The following is a 25,000-nucleotide window of genomic DNA, read 5'->3' as shown; positions in this document are numbered from 1 at the left end:
TGAGAATAGCTGCTAGCGACAGTAAAATTACTTTAAAAGCCTCTCCTGCGTATAAGTCAATGCGGTGGTGTCCTGTGGTTTCTAGCGGGGCTTTAAATGACGAGGAAACGTAGTTTTAGTTGTTCCATGAGATTGCTAGCTAGATACCACAGGCAGGATCCTGGCGGCCATCTTGATATTATCATCATTATTCACACACGGGGCGTGGCCTGGGAATACAGCGGTTGCGGAGGAGAAAGGGAACAGTATCTTGACCAATCACAGAGCGAGAACGCTTCCGAGACCCGCCCACCTCACATACTAGCGCGAAGAGAGAAAGACCGATTGTTCTCCGACCGCGGGATGTTGTGACTGGAGGAGCTGGATGCCTCGTCTGCTGTCTCTCATTCATTCAGACAGGCTGCTCCCCTCGTCTACTATCTGTCTGCCTGCCTGCCTGTCTCTCATTCACTCAGCCAGGCTGCTCCCGTCGTCTGCTATCTGTCTGCCTGTCTCTCATTCACTCAGTCAGGCGGCTCCCCTCGTCTGTCTGCATGCATGTCTGTCTCATTCACTCAATCAGCTGTGGAAATACAGTAAACCCAATCCAGTGGATGCACTTTAACAATCTTAACATATTTATCCTTGGCGTAGACAACAGACTAAATACTTAAGTCAAGAAAAGTTGGATAATGATCCAATGAAAAAGATGCAGCATCATACGACTGAAATATTTATTTCACACAGGCACATATCTACAGAATCGGAATAAATTCACAAGATGTAATAACAGTAAAAACGTTTTTATTAAAATAGAGATTAAATGTTAAGGGAACTGCATAGGTAACAACTGGGACTTTTACACAGGGAGAGAGAGAGAAGGGCACTAGTGGTGTCATGGCGCTGTGTCAGTTGGTCCCAGAGACACCATTCATGTTCGTATATTCGTGACACTGGGCGAGGAATGATGACATCACAGAGCCTGTCTTCCTGTGTGTGGCAGTCAAAAACACATGGCATTTCACATGACAAATCTGAGCACTGGCAAATCTGAGCACGTGACTAGTCTGAGGACTGGGTATTTAATGACAGGTGACTAGTCTGAGGACTGGGTATTTAATATAACAGGTGATTTGTAGATCAGTCGGGGGACCCAGGCACCTCCTCGAGCCGCCTGCCAGGAACATGCATGCCTGCTGTCCTGGGCGAGGAGTGATGACATCACAGCGATACCCTGTTGCACTTGGCCCATTTCACGAGGATCCTCATGATGTACTCCACCTGGGAGTTCCCTGTGTTCCTGAGCAGTGGCAGCATCTCCCTCAGGGTCTCACTACACTCACACACACACACACACACACACACACACACACATACACACACACACACACACATACACACACACACACACAGCACTGCTATCAGTAACATTGTCCTCATTAATATAAACATGTGTAGGTTATTTCCATGGTGATGTAGGGTACAGACCTGGGCTCCCTGTGAGCCAGGATGAGCTGGAAGACGCCAACACAGGCCCCCCTCTTCCCCTCCCAGTAATCAGGGTGGGGATCCAGACGCTCCAGCAAATCAAAGGCCCTGGCTGAGTAGTAGAACTGACCCATCTGAGACAGGAGAGAAACGAGCAGAGAGACAGGAGAGAGACAAGCAGGGTGTGTTAGTGAGAGTGTGGGTGTGTTAGTGTGAGTGTGTTGTTGAGAGTGTGGGTGTGTTAGTGAGAGTGTGTTAGTGTGGGTGTGATTGTGTTAGTGAGAGTGTGGGTGTGTTAGTGTGAGTGTGGGTGTGTTAGTGTGAGTGTGGGTGTGTTATGCACAAGTCTGTACATAGTATGTATGTATGTATGTATGTATGTATGTATGTATGTATGTATGTATGTATGTATGTATGTATGTATGTATGTATGTACAGTATGTCTGTATGTAAGTATACTTGCATGTATGCTTGTCAGTAGTTATAGTATTATTGTGGTATACATCATAACATTCTTCTATTATGTACTGTCCTCGTTTAACGAATGGTGTCCTTTGTTGTCCACACGGCAGATTGTGTATTCATTGTGTTCATGTTCTATGTAAGGACTGCAGATGGAAATTAGCTTCCTTGCTAAATCTGGTGCAAAGCATCTCATTGTTTTAACCGAAGCAATTCATGTATGTGTACACTGTCCTTTTTAAACTCAATAAACTCAACTAAACTAGTGTGGGTGTGTTAGTGAGAGTGTGTAAGTGTGGGTGTGATTGTGTTAGTGTTAGTGTGGGTGTGTGAGTGAGAGTGTGTTAGGGTGAGCAGCAGGACCTTGTAGCAGTCATTGGCCAGGAGCTGCAGCAGACTGAAGGAGTCAGTTGACCGCTCCATCTTCAAGTAGAGCTCCCAGGCCAGACGCGGCTTCATGTTCATGATGTCTATACTCAGTTACACACAGCAGTTACACATAGTTTACTACCAACAACAAGACACTCAGTTACACACACAGCAGCTACACATAGTTTATTACCAACAATATAGTCTCTCCAGACTCAAATACTATGTTGAATCGCTGTGCTCCGCATGCTACATAATAGTCTGTACCACTTCGTCAATCCCGCTGGTTTTTGAGGACGGGCCTTGAGGTCAAACTGAAAGAGTGACAGGTCGTAGCAGCAATGATGACCAAGTATTTCAAACTCAGATGTGGGAAATGCAAACGGTAAACATCTAGCAGTGCACGGTCCAAAATATCGCCTTCTACGTGCATTATGTAACGTTAAGTGAATGTTTCAATGCAGGCCTATAAGTAGTAACACAGTTATGCAGAGAGCAGCAATTCAATGTAATATTTATTGAGTCTGGCAGCAAAGTAGTGATGTGCTGTTCGTGAACCATCCGATTCTTTTGAATGGCTCTTAGGCTCGAACGAAGGGAACCGAGTCGAACTTGAAAGAGATATTCTTTTTATCGTTGCGTCTAAATTTCACTGTCTGACAAAGCAGAGGGATATAGCATCACCTTGTGTAATGTTTACACTGCAGACCATTGATGCCTGGCATTTCTACTGTTTTATTCTACATTGCAAAATTTAATTACAGTATGTTGGTGGTAAGTTCTGAACCAGAACGAATCAAAGAATCTGAACCAAATCTTACCCAACCATACTGATTAGTTCGCAGATAGAATAGAAACGCTGCTAGTTTACAAGTATCAATAACTCTGCTAGTTTACTAGTATCAATAACTCTGCTAGTGTACTGGTATCAATAACTGCTAGTTTACTAGTAACAATAACCCTGATAGTTTACTAGAATCAATAACTCTGATAGTTTACTACCAATACTAATAACTCTGCTAGTTTACCAATGGCAGCAGCAGCTGGTATTGGTGAGTCGGTACCTACAGCAGCGAGCCAGGCAGGGTTAGGGTTAAGAGCAGAGCAATGTCACTGCTGATCATGTGTAGAGGTGTTTAAGGGGAGGTGAGTCGGGACCTTCAGCAGCGAGCCAGGCAGGGTAAGGGTTAAGAGCTGATCATGTGTAGATGTTTTTAGGGGGAGGTGAGTTGGTACCTACAGCAGCGAGCCAGCCAGCTCAGGTACACGTAGTCACACTTGATCTGCTCACTGTGGATCAGCAGGAAGATCTGGGGGAACATGATCAGAACGAACGCATGGGTAACACTTTACAATAAGGGTACATTAATAAGCATTAGTTAATGCATTATTAAGCATTAAGTAACAGTTAACTAATGTCTCTATTAACCATTTACTAATGTTATTTATGTTAACTAAGGTTAACTCACCTAACCCTAACCCTAACCTTAACTAAGGTATTAATTAACATTAGTAACATAACCTAACCCTAAATAAGCATTAGTTAACAGTTAACTAATGTTTTTTGTGACACTTATTGTAAAGTGTGACCAACGCATGTGATATTGACCTTAACAGGAACGCAACCAGAGCTACACATGATGAGCAGATGTGATGTTGACCTGAACAGGAAGTCAGCGTACCTGCTCGGCCTCCCGGTAGTTGCCGACGGCAGCCTTGGCCTGGCCGTAGTTGAAGTTGAACGTGTCGTCGCTGTAGAAGTAGCTCTGAGACCGGAGACGCAGATCTGGGGTCAGGGCTGTATTAGGCATGGACAGGTCTGGCAGGTGTGTGATGGTACATGTGTTGGTAGGTGTGTGTTTGTGTGTGTGTGTCATTGCGGTTTCCTGACCTTGATAGAGCTGAGGTAGATGAGGACGTCCTCAAACTGGCGCATCAGAAAGAAGCAGGAGGCCATGCACTGTCTGCCGGGGATGGTGTCTGGGGACAGGGTTGGGTTAGGGTTAAGGACAGGGTTAGGTTAGGGTTAAGGACAGGGTTAGGTTAGGGTTAAGGACAGGGTTGGGTTAGGGTTAAGGACAGGGTTAGGGTTCTATCAACTTGGGAGAGTGTCTAGGTACAGGGTTAGATCAGTACCGTCTGCCTGGGATGGTCATATTTAGAATATTTACCATTCTAAATATGATTTGATCTCCTTAAATGAGTCATCTTAGTCAGTCTGCCTGAGATGGTGTCTGACGGCAGCGTTCGGTCAGCATTGTCTGTATTTACGGTCAAACTCACCACACTGGGCGGCCAAGCCGCCCACCAGCTGGTAGAACTGCTGAGCTGTCTTCAGGTGCTCCGTCTGAGGACAACAGGGTCGCGGCTGAGCTCTGGAGCAGCTGTCCCTGTTATCAGTTCACTCCCCTCTGCTAACCCTAACCCTAATCTACTACACTATCAGCTAGGGCTGGGTATCGATTCCAATTTCAAGAATTGATTCGATTCCGATTCACAAGGTTCAGAATCGATTATCACGATTCAATTCGATTCGATTCAATATCGATTCGGTTAGTGTTACTAAAAACAGTTTTTTTATCTGTAACCTTAATTACATGACTGCCAAATTATGCAACACATCAATACTAGGGCTGGGTATCGATACTGATTTCCAAAAATGAATGAATGAATGAGTCATTGAATGAATTAACGAACTATTCATTCCTTCATTTAATTATTCATTCATTAAATAAAAGATCGATTTTGGGATTCATGAATCGATTCTGAATCATTTGATTCAGAATCGATTAATCGATTTTGAACCCAGCCCTAATATCAGCCACACTCACCGAGCCGATCTCCTGGCCCAGAGCTGCGTTCACAACCCCCTTCAGGATGTACTCCTGAGGAGAAGGGGGGAGAGAGAGAGAGAGAGAGAGAGAGAGAGAGAGAGAGAGAGAGAGAAAGAGAGAGGGAGAGAAGGGGGGGTGGGAGAGAGAGAGATGTTAGAGCATGCTGGACGTCACCACACACACATCCATGCTCTCTGCTAACGCTGCTCTAGGGAGGGTGGGCGAGACAGAGAGCCGCACACACACACACACACACACACACACGCACACACACACACACACACACACACACACACACACACGCACTCACACACACACACACACACAATGGAAGGGAACAGAGAGAGGGGGAGGAGGGGAGAGGTTCATGTGACAGCTCACTGACTGCATTGCTCATTCTCACACAGGCAACACTGATCCTGACTGGAGAGAGAGAGAGAAAGAGATGAAGAAGAGAGAGAGAGATGGGAGGAAGAAAGATAGAGAGGGAGAGAGAGGGGGGAAGAAGAGAGAGAGGGAGGAAGAAGAGAGATAGAAGAAAGAGAGAGGGAGAGAGAGAGAGAGGGAGGAGGAAGAGAGAGAGGAGGAAGAGAAAGTGAGGGAGAGATGAGGAAGAGAGAGAGAGAGGAGGAGGAGGAGAGGTTAGGGTTAGAGGGATAGAGGGATGGAGTGTTTACCTCTGGTGTGGTGGGTTCTAGATCTTTGATCAGGCTGTAAGACCCCTGCACATCATCTGAGACAGAAACAAACAGACACACACAGACACACGTTGCAGCAGTGCTGTGGTCAGTGTGGTCAGAGTCAGTGCTGTGGTCATTGTTGTTAGTGTGGTACTGTGGTCAGTGTGCTCAGTGTTCTGTGTGTGGTCAGTGTGGTACTGTGGTCAGTGTTGTTAGTGTGGTACTGTGGTCAGTGTTGTTAGTGTGGTCAGTGTGGTACTGTGGTCAGTGTTGTTAGTGTGGTCAGTGTTGTTAGTGTGGTCAGTGTGGTACTGTGGTCAGTGTTGTTAATGTGGTCAGTGTGGTCAGTGTGGTCAGTGTGGTCAGTGTGGTACTGTGGTCAGTGTTGTTAGTGTGGTCAGTGTGGTACTGTGGTCAGTGTTGTTAGTGTGGTCAGTGTTGTTAGTGTGGTCAGTGTGGTACTGTGGTCAGTGTGGTCAGTGTGGTCAGTGTGGTACTGTGGTCAGTGTTGTTAGTGTGGTACTGTGGTCAGTGTTGTTAGTGTGGTCAGTGTGGTACTGTGGTCAGTGTTGTTAGTGTGGTCAGTGTGGTCAGTGTGGTACTGTGGTCAGTGTTGTTAGTGTGGTCAGTGTGGTACTGTGGTCAGTAGCAGCAGTGTGTGTGGAGCATCACCGTGTCGGAGGTAGTAGATCACCAGGTTGAGTCGGGCCTCAGGGATCACGTCTAAGAGGGGGAGGAGAACCTGCAACGCCCCCTCACCAGCACGGAACACCACCTAACCATCAGGAGAACCCATTAGAATACCACCTGACCACCAGGAGAACATGTTAGAACACTACTGTACCTAGCCACCAGGAGAACACATTAGAACACCACCTAGCCACCAGGGGAACATGTTAGAACACTACCTAGCCACCAGGAGAACATGTTAGAACACCACCTAACCACCAGGAGTACGGTGGCCATTTTAGGACATCCTCAGGAGTCAGATGTCAGATATTACTTAGATATGTCAGATATCACCTATCTCATGTCACCATCTATGTGACATCTGACAAATATTTAGGTGATATGACACGTATCTAGGTGATATTTGACAATATCTAGATGATATCTGACATCTGACTCCTGAGGATGTCCTAAAATGGCCACCGTACCGGAAAACATGTTAGAACACAACCTGACCACGATGGTTGGGGTTAGGGGTCAGGTCAGGGTGAACACACAGTGAATCCAACAACTCAACCCTGCTACTGTATATCTGGTTATGCATTTTTCATCTGTGTGTGTTTGTGTGTGTGTGTGTGTCTGTCTTACCAGGTTGTGCCTGATGAGCTCCTTGCCAAACTCAGAGGTGGAGGAGACATCGACCAGGTCCTTCAGCTCAGCCTGAGAGGGAGAGAAGAGAGGAGAGGAGAGGGAGAGAGAGAGAGATGGTGAAACACAGGGAGGAAAGAAGAGAAAAGCATTGTTTACAGTAATGACCATAACTGTGTCTGTTTCATAACTAGGGTCTGATTCTGAAAGTGGTTTAGATCCAATCTTAGGGCTGGGCAAGAGGGTCAGGGTTTAGACGTCAGGGTTTAGAGGGTCAGGGTTTAGAGGTTAAGGGTTTAGAGAACAGGGTTTAGAGGTCAGGGTTTAGAGGGTCAGGGTTTAGAGAACAGGGTTTAGAGGTCAGGGTCTAGAGAGCTACGGGCTTGACCGGGGGGTAGTTTAGTACCTCTGCAGCTTTGCCATTGTAGAGTTTGAAGTGGTTGCAAGCCCTGAGGTTGAGCGCGGTGACAGAGTCGGGGAAACGGTGCAGGTAGCAGGCCAGGATCTCCTGAGACACCTCGTGGTAGTCCAGCTTGTAGTAGCACTGAGCCACATACACATGCAGAGCCAGGAAGTCCCTGAGGAGACACCAGACCACCATCACAACATCTACTCCTTCCCAGCCTAAACCCAAGTATTCATTCCTCTCCTCCTCCTCCTCTACACCAAGGTATTCACCCCTGTGTGTGTTTGTGTGTGTGTGTGTATGTGTGTGTGTGTGTGTGTGTGTGTGTGTCTGACCTGTTCTGCAGCAGGATATGTTTGTAGATATTGATGGTTGTGTGTGTGTGTGTGTGTGTGTGTGTGTGACCTATTCTGCAGCAGGATGTATTAGTGAATGTTGATGGTTGTGTGTGTGTGTGTGTGTGTGTGTGTGTGTGTGTGTGTGTGTGTGTGTGTGTGTGTGTGTGTGACCTGTTCTGCAGCAGGATGTGTTTGTAGATGTTGATGGCCTCCTGGTAGTGGGATCTCATGCTGTGGATGGAGGCCAGACTGAGCTGGTCCTCTGTTACGTCCTCTATGTTACCGTGGAAACCCATCAGCTGTTTGTCATCACTGAACTGAGGATGAGATGCAGGGGACAGGAGGAGAGGAGGAGAGTGTGTGAGTGTAGGGTATGTTAGTGAAATAGGGTGTGTTAGTGAGATGGGGTGTGTTAGTGAAATAGGGTGTGTTAGTGAGATAGGGTGTGTTAGTGAAATAGGGTGTGTTAGTGAAATAGGGTGTGCTAGTGAGATGGGGTATGTTAGTGATGTACTGTAGGGTGTGTTAGTGAAATAGGGTGTGTTAGTGAGATAGGGTGTGTTAGTGAAATAGGGTGTGTTAGTGAAATAGGGTGTGTTAGTGAGATAGGGTGTGTTAGTGAAATAGGGTGTGTTAGTCAGATGGGGTGTGTTAGTGATGTACTGTAGGGTGTTTTAGTGAAATAGGGTGTGTTAGTGAGATGGGGTGGGCAGACTAACCTTGTGAGCCAAGTGAAACAGCAGGCGAGTCTGCAGCTGGCTTTTAGTTCCTGTAAAACACAAGAGATTATGTATGAGGTCAGCGAAAGTTTGGACACCAAGTTACTGCTGCTAGCACATGAGGGAAGGATGAGATGGCGGGTGGAGGGTGAAAGAGGGATGAGGATGGGAGGGTGGAGGATGAGAAAGGGATGAGGATGGGGGAGTGGCTGGAGGGTGAGGTACCTTTGAGCGCGGTCTCCACCGCCTCCTTGTACAGGCCCAGGCAGAAGAGCGTGCAGGCCAGGTTCACCCACATCTCAGGGCCGCAGTCTGGCTTCTCTGTCAGGGCCTGGTACTCCTGGGGGGAGAGAACACACACACAGAGCAAAAATATACATCTTTCTGCTGCTCTGGCTAGCAGCGGTCCCAGTGTGTCAATAGTCCCAGTATGTCAGTAGTCCCAGTGTGTCCGTGTGTCAGTAGTCCCTGTGTGTCAGTAGTCCCCGTGTGTCAGTAGTCCCTGTGTGTCAGTAGTCCCAGTGTGTCAATAGTCCTAGTGTGTCAATAGTCCCAGTGTATCAGTGTGTCAGTAGTCCCATTGTATCAGTAGGCCCAGTGTATCAGTAGTCCCAATGTGTCAGAGGTCCCAGTGTATCAGAGGTCCCAGTGTCAGTAGTCCCAGTGTGTCAGTGGTCCCAGTGTATCAGAGGTCCTATTGTGTCAGTAGTCCCAGTGTGTCAGTAGTCCCAATGTGTCAGAGGCCCCAGTGTATCAGAGGTCCCAGTGTCAGTAGTCCCAGTGTGTCAGTAGTCCCAGTGTCTCAGTAGTCCCAGTGTGTCAGTAGCCATAGTGTGTCGGCGTCCCAGCGGGGGTCCTACCTCCATGGCTCGGCGGTAGTCCCCCAAGTGGAAGGCACAGTAGCTCAGCCACAGGTCGGTGTCCTCCCCTTGCTGTCCCGTGGCACGCTGGAACTGAGACAGGACTTTATCATCAGCACCTTGGAACTGCAGTGTGTGTGTGATAGAATTACGATATTATGGCTGCTAGGTGCAGTGCTGTGTTCCAGGAGTTGTGCCCCTCCAGAGCTAACAGCTCTCCAGCCTCACCTCCAGCAAGGTGATGGCCCCCACATAGTCTCTCTGGACCAGGTAATCCTCCAGGAGCACCGCCCTCCTGCCCTGGCTCTTCACGCTGACAGGGGCCTCCCTGCCAATGGCTGGCTTTACCCTGGACAGATTCTGACCCACACACACACTGAGGTGAATGTGCTGAACATAACATGCAGGCTCCGGGATAGCTCGTTCCACCAGACAACCAGGGTCTTGAACAATGGACACTAACAGCCTGTTGCCAGTTAATAGACACACCCATGACACTTAACTTGACTGTGAGTATCGGAGATCGACTAGATTTATCCATTAAGAAATCAATGTCATTTGGGGGGGGGGGGGGAGAAGAGAGAGAGAGAGGGGTGCTTGTGCTCAAGTGAAAAAATCTCACTCCAAACTTTTGGTCAAACTTGGCAGCCCTGCAGGCAGCATAGTGGAGCTACGTTACTCAAAGTCTCTGGAGCGAAATTACTTCAAGCCAGCTAGTTAGCTAGCTAGTAATGTTACGTTAGTCTTGCCTAGCTAGTGCTAACAAACATTAAATTACGTTCCAACTAACGGTACCATAGTCGATGCTATCCCGTATCCTTCGCCGTTAATTGATAATCTCCACGTATGCACGACTGCCAAATGGTAGAAAACTTTTAACGCTTTTAAACCATTCTTTGATTCTGGGACATATTCTGTCAGTGTAACTTCATTATATTTTAATTTCAATCATTCGTTCGATGTTATCAGCGTGAACCGGTTGCCAAGCAACGTCTGCTCCTCCTCGTCCGATCCTGAAAATGTCAGTAGCGGAAACTAGGACGGAAGAGTGGTTCCTCTTGTCCTTGACCAGATCTCTGAGCCTATCATGTGGGATTCTGTACGAAGTTGCCTGATGAAGACCCAAGGGTCGAAACGTTGCTTTTTTCCAATTAAGTGAACCGGGAGATATCAGTGTGCAGATCTTTCCTCTCTCCAAACGGATTCTGTACACATATATCAAAAATAACTCGAGGATCCATTATATTCTGTACACATGTAGCCAAGCCTGGAGCCAAGTAAATGTGACTTATTGCTCAGGGCATATTTCTCTGATTGCCAGCTTTTTCACCAAAATGAATCAGTCATGAGAAAATATCATGTGTGTTACCAACAGTGCTTCTGGCCAGATGAGCTTCATGATGACAAGATGTTCAGCAGAGTTAGTCTTTTTAGTACTGGTACCCACTACAACAGCTGAGTCAACAATAACATAACTTGGTCAACAATAACATGACCTAGTCAACGATACCGAGTCAATAACAAGGCCAGAGGTCAGTCTAAAAAAAGTTGTTTTTATTCTGCTGCGGAGTAACATCAGTTGAACCTCCTCTAGGACCAATCAGCTGCCGCTCCGCCCCATTCAGGCGCCTGGGCGGTGGGGGCAGCCGACCAATCTTCTGTGGCGGGCTGGGCGCTCCAGTCCTCTGCAGGGACACGACACGAGAACACGCTTAGAACACACGCTCACACATGCAGACAGGAGAACATGCTTAGAACACAGTTCACACGTGCCAGAAGAGCAGCAGTCAGTAATCAGGCCGTTCAAGGTTAATATTTATAGTTGCTTAGTTTGAATAGCTGGTTTTAATGGTTTGTTTTAAGAGTGTAGCACCATCTATACACCCCCCACACCTACAGGTCAGAGTGGGGGGGACAGAGGTGGTGCGTTTATGTAGCACACATCCTACACCCCGCACCGCACGGACAGGACAGTGCCGGGCTCTAACGGTGTGCAAATCTAACCCACATACAAAGGTTGGTGTGAAGAGTTAGTATAGTTGCTTCGTTTGCTTCAATCGTATAGTTCGAGAGATAGTTTGAACACTTAGGCCCCGTCCACACGTACACAGATATTTATGAAAACATACTTTTTTCTCTGCGTTTTGGACTCCCGTCCACAGAGTTTTTGGTCACTGAAAACTGATCTTTTTGAGGTTCTTTTATCTGTAAAAACTCTGCTTTAAGTGGACTCGTGGGGAAGGGTAAACCAGAACTTTCATGTCTCCTTTACACGCCATTCTCTGCGCACGCGCCAGGAACAGTCTGAGCAGAACTTTGGTATTTGGTCCACGTTGCTAGGCTTGATTAATGCACTAGAAATCAACCTAGCTTTACTCCACCACTACACCGCTGAGAGGAGGCAAATAAATATACTGCAGCAAGTTTTTATTCCATCTCTCCGTAATGTTGCGAGGTCCAAAGTAGGACTACGCCGCAAACGTCACTTCTGGACCAGGCCTGGCAGATGCCTAAAAGCCTTTTTTATCTCCGTCCTTTTCCTTTAACCGGAGGGGGGGGGTGTGTTTTTAGAAATATCTGTGTTCCGTGTGGATGTGGCCTTAGAGTTCGAGTTAGTTTAAAGAGTTAGAGAGAGTTTAAATAGAAGTTAGGAGTTAGTTTGAGGAGTTAGAGTTGGTTGGAATGTTCATTTGAATGGTTGGAGATAGTTTGAGGAGTTTGTGATCTCACCAGAGAAGGCCTCGGTGGCTCCAGCAGCAGGCTTGGCAGGAGCAGCAGCTGAAACCAGGAACCGTACATGTTAACAGACCAGGACCTCACATACCAGAGCGTGTTCCTTCTCCTGGCTAGACTACGTGGGGGCCATCTACGGGTGCTCCAAAGAATCGATTCTTGAAAGGATCACGATTCTTAATGCCACGATTCCTGGATCGAATCCCAACTCCCAAGAATTCGATTCTAGAATCTGGAATCGAGAATCGCTGGAATCGAGAATCGTTAGAATCGAGAATTGATTCTGGAATCGGATCGTGGCTTAGTGGAATCGGAGCACCCCTAGGGCCATCACCCTAGAGTCACAGTAGAACAGCCATGTAGCTGTATCATGTGGTCATGCATGACATTCAAACACCAACTCAGTGTTAACAGAACCATCATCATCATCATCATCATCTTCCTCATCCTCACCTGCGGGGAACTGCTGGATTGGCACGGAGGGCACGGCCACGCCCTCAGACCAGTCCGCCACCTCTGGTTGGGTGAACTCGGCGGCGGGGGCGGTCCATTCTCCCTGGAACTCCTCCTTCCCGACCGCCTTCTCCGCTGCCGCCTGCTCCTCCTTCTCAATCTGCAGGGGGAGGAGCCAGACATGCTCAACAACAACAACAACAACAACAAACTGGAAGAGACACTAGAGCCTCTCTGGTACTGAGGCCAGCAGGCTTGGGTGTCTGAAGCAGACGTGTGTGTGTGTGTGTGTGGAGGGGGGGGGGGGGGGGGTTGTCTGGGTGTGTGTACCTCCTCAGGGTCCCTGAAAAAGTAGAGATCAGGGGTGTGTGTGTGTGCGTACCTCCTCAGGGTCTCTGTAGAAGTAGAGGTCAGGCATGACCTCCCAGGGGTGCTCCCTGGAGATGGTTCCCCTCATCCTGAGCACCTCCCTGGACAGCATCCACCACATCAGACCCACTGAGTGGTGCCCCTGCAGACAACAACAACACAATCAACAACAACCTATAAAGCCCTTTACAGTTCTCCTGTCTCCTCTATCAGAACCAACGGCTTGGTCTCTCAACCCTTCTCATTGCAACGAGGTGTTAGGCAGGGCTGTCCGGTCTCTGGGTCGGGTTAGAACCTCAAGACTGTCCTCCAGGCCTGGCCCCGCCCCTTCAAACGCCAGTGCATGTGAGATCAGAGGGGAGGAGCCTAACATACTTCAAGGAGGTGGGGAAAGAGGAGTCAAGCAGACAGTACTGAGGCTCAGGTCAGAGTGTAGCACCATCTATACACGCCCCCCCCACCTACAGGTCAGAGTGGGGGGGTCAGAGGTGGTGCGTTTATGTAGCACACATCCTACACCCCGCACCGCACGGACAGGACAGCGCCGGGCTCTAACGGTGTGCAAATCTAACCTACTGGTACATAATCACACACCTACTGGTACATACACACAAACACACCCCTACCTACTGATGTGCGCGCGCGCGCGCACACACACACACACACACACGCACCTATTGGTAAAACACAAATAAACCTCAGGACATCACTGAACTTCTGTATAACACACTAGCCATGGTTAGACTGAGGTGGTGTGTGTGTGTGAGTGTGCGTGCGTGTCTGACCTTGTTGTTGCAGGGGATGGAGATGTCCACGTATCTGAGCGGGGAGTCGGTGTTGCACAGGGCGATGGTGGGGATGTTGACGTACGACGCCTCGGTCAGCGGCTGGTGGTCGGCGCGCGGGTCCGTCACGATCAGGAGGCGGGGCTCCCGGAAGGCCGCCTGGATCTGATTGGTGAAGGTTCCGGGAGTGAAGCGGCCGTGGAAGGTGGTGGCGCCGGACGCCGAGGCGAACTTCAGCACGGCCCTCTGGGTAACGAAGGGAAGATGTAGAGTTAACGCTGTTGTAAGAGTGTTCATCAGGGATACACAATAAAGCCTTGATTGATTGATTGATACACGGATCATTAAGATGGTTGGGTGAGGTTGAACCCCTGTCTGTCTCCCTGCTAACCCTGCTGGATGATGCTGGTACCTGTCTCCCTGCTAACCCTGCTGGATGATGCTGGTACCTGTCTCCCTGCTAACCCTGCTGGATGATGGTACCTGTCTCCCTGCTAACCCTGCTGGATGATGGTACCTGTCTCCCTGCTAACCCTGCTGGATGATGCTGGTACCTGTCTCCCTGCTAACCCTGCTGGATGATGGTATCTGTCTCCCTGCTAACCCTGCTGGATGATGGTACCTGTCTCCCTGCTAACCCTGCTGGATGGTGGTACCCGTCTCCCTGCTAACCCTGCTGGATGGTGGTACCCGTCTCCCTGCTAACCCTGCTGGATGGTGGTACCTGTCTCCCTGCTGGATGATGGGCGGTACCTGTCTTCCTGCTGGATGGTGGTACCTGTCTCCCTGCTAGCCCTGTTGGATGATGGGGAGTACCTGTCTCCCTGCTGGATGGTGGTACCTGTCTCCCTGCTAGCCCTGCTGGATGGTGGTACCTGTCTCCCTGCTAGCCCTGCTGGATGATGGGCAGTACCTGTCCGGTGTTCCTGGAGGAGATGACGCAGACGTCGGCGGGGTTCTCGATGGCCACGATGGCCCTGGCCGCCAGAAGCAGCTTCTCCCACGTCTTCCTCAGGTTGATGATGTATACACCTGTGGGGGGGGGGCAGGACAGGGAAGCAGAGGACGGTCGAATGAGAGAGTTACAGGTGGGATCTACCCTACCCTCCCAAAATCTACCGCTACACCAAAGAGGGAACAGATTTTTCGAGGGCGTTTGTGTTCCAGGAACACAGCCCAGCCGTGCTCTCATAACCTGACATGTCTTTGTCTTATGAGGTTGCAGCAGGGGCAGGGTTAGGGTTCGGGGCAGGGGTCAAGGGTCAGGGCACTGCCGCCGTCCTGCTCACCGTCACTCTTCCTCTTGTAGACGTAGTGCTGCATCTGGAAGTCCACGTTGGTGCCGCCTAGGTGCGTTCCCGCCGCCAGGAACTTCAGCACATCCTCCTCCTTCATCTGCAACACGTCCAGACCGCCCGACATCCTGGTGTTTTCTGTTACTCGAGAGATAAACCTGGTGGGGTAGATACAGAGTATGCACTTGTTAAGTTAAATATATACTTATAGAGGGCTCTCTCGTTCTGTTCATTTGGAGAAACGTTTGTATTTTGCTACTCTTGTATTTTGGCTTTAGCACTACATTATGCTCTTAGTCATTTGTTTAGAAAGGATATGCAATTGAGAGTTCTGGTGAGTAGTGGTACACTGACTACCTACGTTAAATGCAATGTTATGTCGCTTTGGATAAAAGTGTCTGCTAAATGACTCATGTAAATGCATGTAATGAGAGGTGTGTCAGACTGAGCACCATTTCAACCCACCGTAACCCCAGGTGTTACACAGCTGGGTCAGAGGTTTCTTATCCTGTGTCACGTGCGGGATCAGATGTTCAACAGTTTCAACTCTGCTACACCTGACAGAATTTTAGTATTCTTTGCTAACATGATAGATGTTAAGTACTCTGTGCTAACATGACAGATGTCTAGTACTCTTTACTAACATGACAGATGTTTAATACTATTTTGTAACATGACAGATTTATTGATATGTGTGAGACCGAAGTTCCGAGGCGTTTGAGCACGTAAGGTATTCCTGATGAAACCTCGTATCGAGACTTTTTAAAAGCACGTGACCGATGACAAACGAGGCCTCGGTCACGTAATCGGTTTGGATCGAGATTCGAGTGGTTGATATAAAGTAGCAAAACCCGCCTGAAGGTTGTAGGAGTATGAGTTACAGGGGTTTAGAGGAGTTGTTTTTTTGAGGAGTCAGTATAGTATAGATTCCATTGTTACTCAATTCATTAAAACTATATTGTAGACCCAGGGTCCAGGTAAATAAGACGCATATATAATTCCCCCCTTCCCTTGGTTTATATGCAGCACATGCCAATTAGACTAGGCCTACAGGTGTAGCTAAATTGCCAATCAAAATAAGTTATATCCATGTTTCAACGCTCCAGCATGTAGCCCTTCTCGGTAGCCGTGATATTGGCTGTTCTAAATTATCTTTGCCAGCAGGTGTCAGTAGCGTACAACGCATTTAATGAAGCTTCGAGTAATGAATCTTTTTACGATACAATGTGGCTAAAAGCCCCGGTGTTTTAGAAAGCCTAATTTCGCCATCACTAGACAGATTTAGTAGGCTACTTTTTGCAAACATGAAATCTACTTGTACAGTGCATGGAGTAGCGCGCGCAGTGGCCAACAAGTATCCTCCTCCTCCAGTCAGCGTGTCAGTAGCAGCGCTCGTGCTAACGATGCTAACATTAAGATTGCTGAAATGCTGGTACTTTCCACGAGCAGATCTGGCTATGGACAGGCGGAAGACGTGCATGTACTTCTCTCTGTACTTAATCTGTTTTTTACTGAACCACATGCGGGATCTGGAGAGGGGAAATTAACATTTAAAACTCACCACGAGACAAACCGTGTGGAAGTTTGACCACACGCAGAAAAAAGAGGTTGCTGGGAAGACGTGACGTAGGTCATGTGCCCAGGTTTCCGAGGCCGCCATTGGCTGTTTGATTAGAGATTCCAATAGTATCCAGCTGCAGCCGTGCAGCCCATGGTACAGCCGCCGAAATGGGACCCGGGAAATAGGACCGCACCGCAGGTATTCTGGGAATTAGAGTCCACTACAGTCCACTACAGCCTATATGTATTGCTAGTTGTCATATATATAATCATCAAGATTTGTGACAAAAGATTAAAAATTAGACTAAAAATGACAGTGATTGTAGCTAGTAGCTAGCGAGCTAACGTTAGCTAGCTAGTTAGCTAAGCGCTGTAAAGTAACTCCCCTACTAACACAGTACGTAAAGCTGACGGGACATATTGGTACCAACAGCGGACCTAGTTGACACCTAGCTGACACTTGCCTATTCAGTCGCAAAATAACCAAAATAACCGACCTCAAGGAGACTGTAAGGCAACGTAGCTGTCAGTACATTTGTCACAGTGGTCAGAACATTTGTAAATTACTTAGGTTTTAAAATAAATTTTGAAGTCATACTTGTAATAATGAGGAGAAATCCTGCATGTCTGTTTTGTGTGTAATTTCTAATTTACAGTTAATATTAACACTAAAGATTTGCAGTCTAGGCCTAATAAAAATAATTATAAAAAATATGCCCACGAATAAAGTCCTAATGTTGCAACCTAAATGTATATTGGAACATTTTGACAGAATTAGATTATTGAATAGAGAATAGAGAATATTATTTAAAAAAGAAAAGGGCAGGAGTTCTGGGGAGCCTACCTACCTACGCCCTAGTGGCATATCTCAATAAAGACTTTTTAACTTTTGGCAGTTGCTTTATTTTGAACGAGAGAATATTATTATAATATTAACGCCAAATCCAGGATACTCGTGAAGGAGCCTGCGTTATGAACGGAACGCTGCTAGGCTGCGAGGGAGGGGGGAGGAGATGTCAAGATCTCCTTCTCCTCTCTCTCTCTCTCTCTGGACCACTGAGAGAGAGTCAGGGAGAGAGAGAGAGATGTCCTCTTCTCTCTCTCTCCTCTTCCCTGGCTCGGAGGAGGAGGCGGAGGAGGTGGCAAATTATAAAAATAAATAAAAAATGATTTTAATAATAAAAACTGATTCTGATTCTAAATGTAAGCTATATATAGGCTAGTGTTGCTATTAAGATATCCATGTTAGCATATAGGAGTACTGTTACTATAGTTAGGCTACTGTTAGCACTTCAGACTTCCACTGTGTCATCAGCTGCTGGCCCCTCTTCCCAGAGCAACCGGGAACAGACCACCACCACAGAAGAAGACTACCTCGGAAAAATAATTTCACTCGGACAGAATCAGTTATTTAATGGTAGCGCCAAAACCCAGCATTTGTTAAAAATAGACCATTTTGCTTAAGTAACTGAAGTTTCATGTTTATCTGACACTAAATATGAGCGCCTCTCCTAAATAGGCCGACACCGATTTATTTTGACGGAGCAGCAGGACTGTTGTCTGGCATGAGCGAGCGGAATGCGACAACGGGACTGAGAAGCACTAGAGTAGGCCTACATACATGGTAATTATAGCCTACCAGTGGAATTAGTGACTTTCAATATCGCGTTCAGGTTGAGATACAGCCAGAGCAATCTTTCTATTTTTTGACATGACAGTAAAAGCCAAAAAGTTGCGAATTGCAAGTAAATAATGTAACGATTGGTTACAAGATAAAACGTAAGGTTGCCTACAATGTATCGAACTTGGGTAGAGTCAAGAATGTTAACCCAGCAAGCACGGACGGACCTGTCTGTCTGCATCTGTCTGTGTCTGTGTCCATCTGTCTGTAGGTGTACATCTGTATGTCTGTATGTGTACATCTGTCTGTGTATGTGTACATCTCTGTCTGTCTGTCTGTCTGTCTGTCTGTATGTGTGCATCTGTCTGTGTACATCGGTATGTGTCTGTCTGTCTGTATCAATCAACCAATCAAATCAAAGCTTTATTTGTATAGCGCATTTCATACCCAGAGGCAACACAATGCGCTTTACAGAGAACAAGGGAGGTGGGCATACGACCCACCTCTACATATTCCAGAGGGAAGCAAATAAACAGTATCACCTGGGGGCCAGATAAGCTGTAAAAATTCTTCCTTGACCCCTCTCAACAAGGCGATCGAGCAAGCTCCTGGAGTATGTTTGTATACTGGCTAAGAACATTTATAAAGCAATAAATTACATTAAATTACATTTTGAGAGTAAGAGAGGCTAAAAACATCATTGGAGAGATATGGCAAATACTGGTGGGTGTTTGCCACGGCCCAGACCATGTGGGCTGGTGTATGTCTGTGTGTACGTGTGTGTGTTAACTAAATGCTACGACATCCACAGCAGACACAGGGGTATCTATCGGACTCAGGGTGGTCTGCTGGTGACAGTGGGGCATCCACTGGACCTGGTTAGAAGGTAGGAGGGAGAGAGAGAGGCACTAGGTGAGGCAGAAAACGGTTAGTACACGCTGAGCCATTGAAGCAACACAGATGTCAGAACAGAACAAGCCTGTTTCAGGGTAACCAGCTTCTGTACACTACTTGATATACATACAGTGCATAGCAGGATATACACCAATGTATACAGAGGATTCACAGGTAGGTTTGAGGCTGCCTTTCTGTGTCTCAAGGTCCTGGCTAGTGATTGTAGGCTAGGTCGAAAAGGTATGTCTTGAGATCTCGCTTGAAGACCTCCGTTGTTTCGGCCCTTCTTAAGCACTCCGGCAGGGTGTTCCAGGGGTTGGGGGCATATAAACTAAAAGCTTCCTCTCCGTGTTTCTTGGTCCTGGCTTTTGGAACTGTTAAAGGTTCAGTACCTGAGGATCTGTATGTGTATGTCTGTCTGTCTGTATGTGTGCATCTGTCTCTGTCTGTCTTTGTGTTTGTCTGTGTGCATCTGTCTCTGTCTGTCTGTCTGTCTGTCTGTGTGTGTTCATCTGTGTGCATCTGTCTGTCTGTGTCCATCTGTCTGTCTGTATGTGTGCATCTGTTTCTCTCTGTCTGTCCGTGTGTGTTCATCTGTGTGCATCTGTCTGTCTGCGTCCATCTGTCTGTCTGTATGTGTGCATCTGTCTGTATGTGTACATCTGTCTGTCTGTGTACATCTCTGTCTGTATGTGTGCATCTGTCTGTCTGTCTGTACATCTGTCTGTCTGTCTGTCTGTGTACATCTGTCTGTGTACGTCTGTCTGTATGTTTGCATCTGTCTGTATGTGTGCATCTGTCTGCCTGTCTGTCTGTGTGCATCTTTCTGTCTGTCTGTTGGTCTGTGTCCATCTGTCTGTCTGTATGTGTGCATCTGTCTGTCTGTGTCCATCTGTCTGTGTTGCATCTGTCTGTCTATGTGTGCATCTGTCTGTATGTGTGCGTCTGTCTGTATGTGTGCGTCTGTCTGTGTGCATCTGTCTGTCTGTATGTGTGCGTGAGTGGGTCTGTCTGTGTGCATCTGTCTGTCTGTCTATCTATGTGTGCATCTGTCTGTCTGTCAGAGTGAGTGGGAGGCCCTGGTGATGTGTCTGTGTGTCTGTCTATGTGTCTGTCTGTGTCTGTCTGTTTCTGTCTATTTGTGTGTGAGTGTGTGTGTGAGTGTCAGTGAGTCGGACGCCCTGGAGATTGTGGAGCACAAGTGGGCACAGGAGAACGTGGAGGACTAGCCGATGTCTCGGGACCTCAACTCAACGGAATCTTCTGCCGCTTGACACTCAAATTGACACCTTCATTATTATTATTAAAATGCTCAATGTTAATATGCAATGATTGTGTTTGTGTGTGTGTATTTTAATATTTATTGTTGACATTTTAATATTAATTGTTACTTTTTATTTTTGAATGATGTTGATAAAACTCCCTCATAGTTTGAATCTGAATCCATGCTTTAGTCATCTCAAAACTGATTAAAACTTGAAAAAGGATGGACCAAATTATGAAAGAATTGCTAAGCTGTTGATAAAAAAGAAGGGTCATATGCTTTAATCATCTCAAAATTGTTTAAAACTTGAAAAAGTATGGACAAAATTACGAAAGAAATGATAAGCTGTTGGAAAAGGATCCCATGCTTTAGTCATCTCGAAACTGATTAAAACTTGAAAAAGGATGGACAAAATTACGAAAGAATTGGTAAACTGTTGAAAAAAACTACTACTCCCACTCACTGGGTGGCGCTGTTGGAAAAAAACGAAGGGTCCTATTTCCCGGGTTCTCTCAGAGATTCAGTCGAACACTGCTTTTTCCGTCTGCCAGATGGCGCTGTTATGCCACGCATCTCTCTGGTCGCGCCGTGGTCGGACGAGGAGCCCATATTAAGACAATAGGCTGGAAAGCCCATATTAAGGAATTGCTGAGACGCTGGCTGCTCTTCGGACAGTGGCCTGTGTTGCAACCTGTATTTGCTCGAGATACGGAGTTCCAAGTGAAGGTCACAATATGTACAAAATGACTGTGCAACATTTTGGGAATTGTTTCATCATATCACCATTTCTGAATAATATAGGCTCCTGTAAACTGCAACAAGCCAAGCCACCTCAAGCCAAGGTGGGTAGATGGCATAGGCCCTACTGAGGTTTGGCTGTATCTTGGCTGGTACCGTATTGTAGCCTGTGGTCGGTGCCTCAATGATGTTCTGTCCCTGTGTCAAGGACAGAAGGTAACTACAGGTTGGTCATGTTATTAACGAGATGGTGAGGGTGAGTTGCCGAAGCGCAGTAGCGTGAAAGGGAGTAACATACAACTAAGTAGCCTAAACCGGGTGAAGGAAGCAAGGACAACTGAATATAAATCAACCTAGGATTTATTAGTCTTACCAAAATAAAATAAATGTTTTTCCTTGTATTAATAGGCGATTTTACCATCTGCGAGTAGGGGGGGCAACATTTTGACGTGAGAAAAAAAAAACAGTTCTGCCGTTCCGTCTATTTACAAAGAATGCCAGTTGTGAACAGTATGCTAATAAGAAATCCGTATGACAATTCAATATGCACAACGCATGAAACTTCATCTAGACACCATGAGCATGTCAATATGACTTTATGACCGAGCACTAGGCCATACCCAACATTTAACTGCAACTGCCTGCTGGTGCTAGCTTCCTCGCCGATGGTGATGTTGCTAGTGCTAGTGCTAGCTCCGATAGCCTCTGGAGCACTTCTGCATTCAATTGCACCTGCTGCGCTGTCATTTCGAGTGGTAGCTTCTTCATTAGCATTGCCAGTTTTATTTTTATTATGAAGAAGTGGTCAATTGTTTTTATAGCTCTTTTCGCCATTGTGAACAGGTTGGCTAGTTGTAGCTTGTTGAGCACTGAGCAGTACAGTCAGATCAAATTTTGCACAGTATAGCGCTTTTATCCAAAGTGCTTTACATTTCGAACCGCAGACCTTAGGATCATTGGACAACCCGCTCTACCTCCTCAGCCACCCCAGCCCAGAACAGGCTCTAAGATGGCTCTATGCTGGCTATAAGATGGCTCTTATCCTCAAAGTTACTCATCAAGGTTGAGAGCGGGTGTGCGCCCACTCAATACGCTCCAGCTGATTGGAAGGGGCTGTGACCTGGGGACAGGCACAGGAGAGTACAGAGAACACACATTACAGCTGTAACACACACACTACAGCCGTAACAGTGACTAACATGAGAAACTAAAGTCTAATCCCTCCTCAGAGAGAACAAGCACTCAGACACCAGCACTGAAGTTAATATGTAGACAAATATGTAGACTGGTGTCTAACTTCTCTGCTTCAATGGCCCAGTCCCAATGTTCCCCCTAGACCCTCAAGCCCTGAACCTTCCCAGACTTATTGATGTCACCTGGTAAAGTGGTATAGAGGGGTTGAAATGGTATAAAAAGGAATGGGACAGCACATTGCGACATTACGTTGACGCCAAAACATATCTCTTTTGTGGGTTTGGGACTTTTTATCTTACTTTTCAATTTTACATATTTTTCTTGTAGGCCTACATGTAGCTTAAATTAATTTCAGGCTGAGTCAAATCCACTTTACATTATCACAACCCTCTGTGTTACCCTCAAAACATTTCTGTTCATTCTTGTTTGTGATGAATCCAAAAGTATTTACTGAAGAATGACAACACGCATTTCTGCACCTCACAACTCTTTCCATATTCATGTTGGAAATCTCAATTCAAAGACCACTGCAGCGAGATGGATGATTCATGTCATGCAGCTTTTAACTGGGGAATCATATGATTTACTGAAGTCTATGTAATTTATAACCATAGCCTACATATTTTTAAACAAATCAAATTATACAAACCCATAGAGTTGATAACTTATCTAAAAATATTGAAACCAAAATAATTATAAGGCTACTTGTGCAGATAAGCAAATCCAACTGAAAACATGGAAACATATTTTATATTGTAAGGTGAACGTTAGGATTGGTTTATCCGTCCGTGCTTGTTTGTTGGCCGTTCTTCAGGTAAACCCGTGTTTCACATCACAACGCTATGAACTGTGGGTAATTCCCTTAGGCAAAGTCTGTAGAAGTGCAGACTTACGGTAAGGGGACATGCTCTTGGCGATTTGACAACGGGACAGCACTCACACACTTAGCGGGAGCGCGCCTCAGAGTCTGTGAGTCCGTGAGGGTGGACATTAGGACCGGGCCAATCTTGATGAGACATCTAAGTCAGATATTTTCTGGGACGGGGTGGCTGTAGCTCAGGAGGTAGAGCGGGTTGTCCAATGATCGTAGGGTCGGCGGTTCGAATCCCCTCCTCCTGTCCACATGAACCCCAAATTGCTCCCAATGAACCTTGCATGGCAGCTACCGCCATTGGTGTGTGAATGGGCGAATGAGATGGCATTGTAAAGCACTTCAGATAAATAGTGCACTGTGGTACCCAAGTCCGAGACTCAATTCATAGTCTGTCTGAGAATCCTGGGTTAGGGTCTGGGTCAGGGTTGGACAGGCTTCTCTGGGCTCAAATGGCCTGATCTTGGAGTAATTATCTAGTGTCCAGAAAACCAGTCCTCATCGGGGCGGCAAGTTGCTCAGGGGGTAGGTCCCTGGTTCGATCCTAGCTTCCGGACACTCCTTGAGCAAGACATGGAACCCCGAAATCTCTCACGTGTGGTACAGCAAGAAGGAAGGTCCCCGTGTTCACAGCAGCTTCTGTGTTCTTCGTGGTTGATGGAGGGGGGGGGGGGTTAACAACCATAGTGACTGAAACTTTTTGTTGTATATTTGGATTTTGTTAATCCTTTTTGGATATTTTGTGTACTGTGTGTGTACTGTACATTTGTATTTGGTGCTGATTGTGCCATATATCTGTCTATCTATCTATACAGTAGTATCTACACAATATATACTAAACTGTACAGTATAGCTCAGTTCTATAGTATAGACAGTACGTAGGCGCCTACTCACACGCCCTGCTGTCTCAGGTTAGCCTAATAGATCAATTCTCCAATCAGAGCCAGCAGAGACACGATGACATGGCACTCTGACCTGCCAATAAGAGGACTGGGCCGTGTCGAAAACTCAACCTACATGACCTGTGTGTGTGTAGCACCTGACCTGCCTGCTGATCATAACACTTCTGCTGGGCTGGACTCACTCCTCACTAGTGGCTGAAAAGTGCTCAGGCACAAACAAATAAATATGATCGATCATGACCCACTCAGCCTATGACCCGGTAACAACAACACACTTCCCTTTAACCACACATGACCCTGAAACTACTACAACTACTACTACCACCACCACTACTACTACTACTACTACTACTACTACTACTACCACCAATACTACTTCCACCACCACCACCACTACTACAACCACCACTACTACTACTACTACTACTACCACCACCACTACTACTACCAATACTACTACTACTACCACCACCACTACTACAACCACCACTACTACTATTACCACCACCACTACTACTACCAATACTACTACTACTACTACTTGTTAGGTCAGCTAACTTGGGGCGCCTGGGTCCCGCAGTCTAAACATAAGCTCAGGGGTGACCTTGCTGTTGCAGCCCCTAGACTGTGGAATAGCATCCCCCTCTTTATCAGATCAGCCCCCTCCATTGAGTCTTTCAAGTCTGGGCTCAAAACGTACTTCTATTCTCCAGCGTTTGGATCCCCCTGATGTGGTTTTGTATGATTGTGTTTTATTATTTTTATATGTGCCTATGTGCTCTCATTTTGTACTTGTGTTGATGCTTATGTCGTTTTTTTGTGTGATTCTTATTGCATTCTTATTGTATTTGTACAGCACTTTGGTCAAC

At 46.7% G+C, this 25,000-nt stretch overlaps 3 protein-coding genes across 4 annotated transcripts in view; all 3 read right to left on the bottom strand.

The window, feature by feature from the left end:
* LOC311317265 (ubinuclein-2-like) overlaps positions 1-113 on the bottom strand; it is a 15,059-nt gene extending 14,946 nt beyond the window's left edge. For both annotated transcript variants that reach the window (XM_084448338.1, XM_084448339.1), the window contains exon 1: positions 1-113. This exon is cut by the window's left edge and continues 446 nt beyond it. The gene's annotated coding sequence lies outside the window, so the exon portion shown is untranslated.
* Positions 114-1,200: 1,087 nt separating this feature from the next.
* Positions 1,201-8,169, bottom strand: LOC311318067 (intraflagellar transport protein 56-like; the record flags this gene model as incomplete). The annotated part of the gene is made up of 13 exons (XM_084449271.1): positions 1,201-1,312; positions 1,468-1,601; positions 2,293-2,399; positions 3,539-3,608; positions 3,981-4,064; positions 4,190-4,278; positions 4,582-4,645; positions 5,130-5,183; positions 5,810-5,865; positions 6,485-6,587; positions 7,130-7,201; positions 7,536-7,707; positions 8,045-8,169. 13 exons carry the CDS (start codon positions 8,167-8,169, stop codon positions 1,201-1,203), a joined length of 1,242 nt encoding a protein of 413 aa, XP_084305397.1.
* A 2,816-nt stretch (positions 8,170-10,985) lies between these two features.
* LOC311318050 (small ribosomal subunit protein uS2-like) lies at positions 10,986-16,715 on the bottom strand. The gene is made up of 8 exons (XM_084449239.1): positions 16,649-16,715; positions 15,082-15,245; positions 14,706-14,824; positions 13,793-14,038; positions 13,021-13,149; positions 12,639-12,798; positions 12,183-12,230; positions 10,986-11,137 (listed from the first exon to the last, which is right to left on the bottom strand). Exons 2-8 carry the CDS (start codon positions 15,212-15,214, stop codon positions 11,043-11,045), a joined length of 930 nt encoding a protein of 309 aa, XP_084305365.1. The 5' UTR covers positions 15,215-15,245; positions 16,649-16,715; the 3' UTR covers positions 10,986-11,042.
* Positions 16,716-25,000: the final 8,285 nt, after the last annotated feature.

The sequence above is a fragment of the Borostomias antarcticus genome (assembly GCF_949987555.1).
Source record: "Borostomias antarcticus genome assembly, chromosome: 14".
Lineage (NCBI taxonomy): Eukaryota > Metazoa > Chordata > Actinopteri > Stomiiformes > Stomiidae > Borostomias > Borostomias antarcticus.
The sequence above is the reverse complement of the archived record's forward strand: the minus strand, read 5'-3'. Positions and strand labels throughout refer to the sequence as shown.

Bases quoted from the DNA above. Each gene is read 5' to 3' on its own strand.
- LOC311318050 (XM_084449239.1), bottom strand. From the start codon at position 15,214: ATGTCGGGCGGTCTGGACGTGTTGCAGATGAAGGAGGAGGATGTGCTG. The intron at 12,799-13,020 runs GTACGCACACAC...CTCCCCCTGCAG, and splicing joins TCTACAGAGACCCTGAGGAG to ATTGAGAAGGAGGAGCAGGC. The intron at 11,138-12,182 runs GTGAGATCACAA...GTGTCCCTGCAG, and splicing joins AGCCACCGAGGCCTTCTCTG to AGGACTGGAGCGCCCAGCCC.